The sequence below is a fragment of the Poecilia formosa genome, unplaced genomic scaffold, assembly GCF_000485575.1.
Source record: "Poecilia formosa unplaced genomic scaffold, Poecilia_formosa-5.1.2 Scaffold16, whole genome shotgun sequence".
Classification (NCBI taxonomy): Eukaryota; Metazoa; Chordata; class Actinopteri; order Cyprinodontiformes; family Poeciliidae; genus Poecilia; species Poecilia formosa.
Window position 1 is genome coordinate 3,290,738 of NW_006799955.1, and position 4,673 is coordinate 3,295,410.

The 4,673-nt window shown below is 37.0% G+C and overlaps 1 protein-coding gene across 3 annotated transcripts in view; it reads right to left on the reverse strand.

Annotated features, from left to right (window-relative positions):
- Positions 1-3,600: 3,600 nt before the first annotated feature.
- The window catches only part of prkra (protein kinase, interferon-inducible double stranded RNA dependent activator), a 4,954-nt gene continuing 3,881 nt past the window's right edge, over positions 3,601-4,673 (reverse strand). For all 3 annotated transcript variants that reach the window (XM_016668669.1, XM_007546524.2, XM_016668668.1), the window contains exons 8-9: positions 4,428-4,590; positions 3,601-3,908 (exon numbers count right to left, since the gene is read on the reverse strand). In XM_016668669.1, coding sequence (XP_016524155.1) covers positions 3,751-3,908; positions 4,428-4,590 — 321 coding nt within the window. In that variant the 3' untranslated portion in view covers positions 3,601-3,750. The remainder of the gene's footprint in view (positions 3,909-4,427; positions 4,591-4,673) is intronic.

A 4,673-nucleotide genomic window follows, 5' to 3' on the forward strand; every position in this document is an offset into this window, starting at 1 on the left:
ATGTCTTAAACATCTTTAGATGTCTAGACACTGAAATATTTCAAATCTTGCTTCAGATTCTCATTTGGATATAGATCTGGACTTTGACAGGGCCACTGTAATCCATGAATACCCCAGTCTCAAATCATTTGCTGCCTTTAGGAAGTTTTCTTCCATGTCTGCCCTGAATTCATCTCCATCTATATGAGATTACACGCAGGTGTACTTCATCTGCTAATAAGGATGCCTCATAGTAAAGGGGACTGGATATAAATACATGCCTCACTTTTCAGATAGAAAATGTAAACGGAGTCTTTATACTCCTACTTCACACTGTGTTTGTTGGTCTTTCACATGCAATCTCATTAGAAAGCCATTAAGTTTTGTGGCTGTGAAAATATGTGAAATAAATTTAAGGGGTGTGAATAATTTTGAGAGGCAGTGTAAATGTTTTGCAGTGTCAGTTTGAGAAAAGATGAAGCAAGTGTGGTAGAGATTGTGAAGTCTTCTAACATGCAAATCACTTTAATTTCTAATTTTTCACATTTTTGTTTATTTCCTTGATAACAAATTACTGACCCTTCTAATGAGTTATTAAAGCTATTATTTTAAATCTCCGAGGCAGCAGACTATATAAATTATGAAGCAGCAGCGACACCTACAGGTTGCCACGTAAAAGAGCAGCAGGCTATTTTTTTTTAACTAGATTCACGTAGGATTCCCCAGAAAACTTACTGCTACGTCTTTTGCTTCTGCAAAAAAAAACAAAAACAAGATAGTTATTGAAGTTTGTATATTTACTGCAAAACAGAGAAGCTTTAAGGTTTTGAGTAGCTCTCCCTATTTTTTATTTTCTTCTTCCGACTAATATCCTTTTAAAATAGCCCTCCAACACATTTGAGAACTCGCACACTGTCCTACATTTAAACTACTTCCTATAGTTCTGGACTGCAAGATGAGGGAGGAACATATATATGTATATATATATATATACATAAAGCCAGAGTGAAGATAATGAACCAAAAAAAAAGTAGATCTGCTTTGCATCTATGTGATTCTCTATTTAAAAGAAGGAAGAAAAAAAATTCTGGATCACAATCTCAATGCTAAAACTCTTCAGTTTCACTTGCTGTGCCTTAATGCATTTATCAATGCGTCTCACACACACACACACACACACACACACACACACACACACACCTGACAGGAACACCACGTCGAGAAGAAGGTATGCCATTAAAGAAAGTCACACTTTCCATCTACCTGCAGACGATTACACACACCGAGGCTTTCCCTCTGGACAGAATAGTTTAGATTTAATGTATTTTTGTTCCGACTGCATCATGCTGGCGGTTTTAAAGACGTTCTTCACCACTGAAGCCGATTTCCTTTCGCCCCTGATTTCCTTTCGCCCCGCCGGCTTCAGTGACCGAGTCCCAGCAGCTCATAGCAGTGCTTCTCGTAGTCCTTGTATCATAGAATCAGGAGAGAGAGAGAGAGAAAAAAAAAAAAGATGACCTGAAGCTTTCTACACCCATCGCTCCACCTGCATGTCTAGACAACTTTAGCTTGCCAATGAATGTCTTTGATGCCTTACAGAGAAAGGTTATTATTTTCTAACTTGGACCCAATCCTCCTTGTGGACTGACACGGATCACAAAGCACTAAAAGTCAGCTTGGTTTTATTCAGATCTACTCCCTAGTGGATACCTTCTAAAGTGCAATTTTAACTAAGTACATATCTTTCCATGGACACTGTACACTGCTGCTGCATAGTGCTTGTTCTAATAAAATGGCAAACGACAAGCAGAGGAGTGGGTGTGTTTTTTTTTTTTCATCCTGGAGAAACTGCAGTTGTGGTTGAAGGTTTGGGGCAAAACTGAACATCAGAAGGCTTTCAGTCAAGATGAAAGGGGGGAAAAAAACGCTAATTGAGTAAGTCTACATGTATAGCACATTTCAGCAACAAGCCATTCTTCCAAGAACTAAAAAAGTGTATGTAAACTTCTGAACACAAAGAAACTGATGAGAAATATATTTTTGCATGTCATCATTGTAGCATTTAGTAAACAGAAATAACTGAAGTAATCTGAACTGAGCAAAAACAAAAAAAAAGGATGAATTTAGTTTAATTTAACTTTAAACAGTGATTCTCTATTTAAAAGAAGAATGAAAACAAAACCTTATTTTCTAATGTATGCAACCATCTGGTCTCAACTTCAGCACTTGACCACATTTAAAATAGTTAATATGTTTGGCTGACATATTAACTGACTAGCAGTCAGTTCTTTTTTAAAAAAAAAAAAAAAGAACTGAAATTTATCATAAAAATGTGTTACATTTTCCAAAAAGTTAGAAACAAAAACCATCTGTATGGTCAGTGAAGAACTATCTCATCGTTTTGTACACTGGGCGTTCTTCATTACTACTGGTATTAAGCTAAAAAAAATCAAAACTGAATCCACATGTGGACCACAGACGGACCAGAACTGGAAGACGCGTGGCCCAAACAAATTGACGGCCGCCTGTCGGACAGCTCCTCGGAGAATTATCTCCAGCAATAACTGCAACAATCAACAACCATCAGCCTGACAGTGAGGAACCATAACTCAGGAGTTTGATTGGGTTTATTTGCTGGTTTCAAAACAAACAGAGGCTGGTTAGCATAAGCAGGTCTATCACAGTTAATAGTGCAGGTCAGAGGTCAAACACAAAGAATGAAATCAAAAGAATTGTCTTGAGGAAAGAGAATAAACAATATGGAATAAGATTGTAACGTAAAATGTGGAAAACGTGAAGCACTGTGAACACTTTCTGGATCCACTGTTTACAAACTGAATTTCCGGGGTGGATTTAAATGGATAACATTTCTAGCAGTCAAACTACATATTACTTCTCCTGATATATAATGTTTTGTGATGCCAGTAAAAAATAAAAAATAACTGGAAATTGAAGTAACTTGCCTCCTGACTGTAAATCAAGTGAAAGAACCGAGCCAGCAGGGTAACACTTTACTTGAAAGGGGGGTGAATAAGACTGTCATGACACTGTCATAAACATGACATAACACATGTCATGAACATCAATAAGCCTTCATGAATATTTATGACTGTTGTCATAAAGCGTCATTCGGTAAATTATGATACTTTTAATACAAAGTTGACATTATTCTAAATGTCTTTGTTATGACAACTTGACATTAACCAAGAAATCATTACTGATATAAATTTGTTATAAAAGTATTACTGATTGCACTTTAAAAATTAGGTAACTTTATGTTATTAAAGGTAAAGTTTAAACAGTAATGATTTCCTAGTTAATGCCAAGTTGTCATAACAAAGACATTTTGAATAATGTCAACTTTGTATTAAAAGTGTCATAATTTACCAAATGACGCTTTATGACAACAGTCATGAATATTCATGAAGGCTTATTCATGTTCATGACAGTGTCATGACAGTCTTATTCAACCCCCTTCAAATAAAGTGTTACCGCCAGCAGTGTAAAATATAAATGAGCAAAGCATGATTAGTTCAAGGTAAGTTAAAAAACTAATTCATTGCTCTTACTTAACATTTGCTTAAATATTCTGGATAGTCGAAGCCTCTTAAAAGCACCATAATAAACCTGCTTATGCTAAAAGTTTTGGATCTTTTAATCTCCTCATCAGTTACAATAAAACCAGCAGAAATCAAGTGGAGCTGCTCTGTGACACAGATGAGTACAGATGACGGGGGTCAGGCAGAGACTCTGCAGGTGCTGGTGGGATTTTTATTTGCTGGAAGCCATGATCTTCATGTACTGGAGGGCGCTGTGCGCGGCGTCGTTGTGGGCGTTGCTGCAGGAGATGCCGGTGCCGTGGCACACGGTGACGGGATTGGTGGACAGCTCTGCCAGGCACTGGTACTGACCGTTCACCGTCAGCTCATCTGCAAAACAACAGACACGTTGACAAAGGAGAGCCGATTGTGTCTTGTCATCAGGAGTCATCAGATGCTACCTGGAATCAAACTGTGTGCACAAAGGCGTGCAAAGGTATTCATATGCTTTAACTTTTTCAAATTTAGACACACCTAACAACAAACTCTGTTGCATTTAAATAAGGAAGCAAGGAAGAAAGGAGGGAAAGACATGATGAAGAGAAGGAAGAAAAGAAACATAGACACACTTAGACAATGGGGATTGTCTCATACTCGCGTATATAGAATAAAAATTGTTGGCTCAAAAAGGAGAGATCGGGGAACATTTCATTTTTTCTGTTTTTCAAATTAAATAGATTTTCCATCTTCAAGAACTCCTAGAATAAAGAACATTTCATTCTAGGAAAACTTGAAATTATATATTTTTTTTATTCTGGGAATAAAGAATAAAGTCAGAGGGAATGGGATAGAGATGGAAGGAAATTAAAGAGATTTTCTTATAGACCAGTTTAGATGTAGATATCCCACCTATGTCAAAGTATGTGACCTCAAAGCCTTGCTCTTTGGAGAGATCTAGCAGCATCTGTATGTAGTCAGTGTTGGGAATGCTCAGAGGGTTTCTCCTGAGTAGAGAGATCTTCTCTGCTGTGGAGTTCCTGATGTTCTCAAAGCAAACGCTCGGATTAGGAGTCTAAAAACATGAGGTCCAAATAAAAAAAAAGAAAGTTTAAATTGATTTCAATTTTGACAAACATGTATGTCAAAACAAAACAA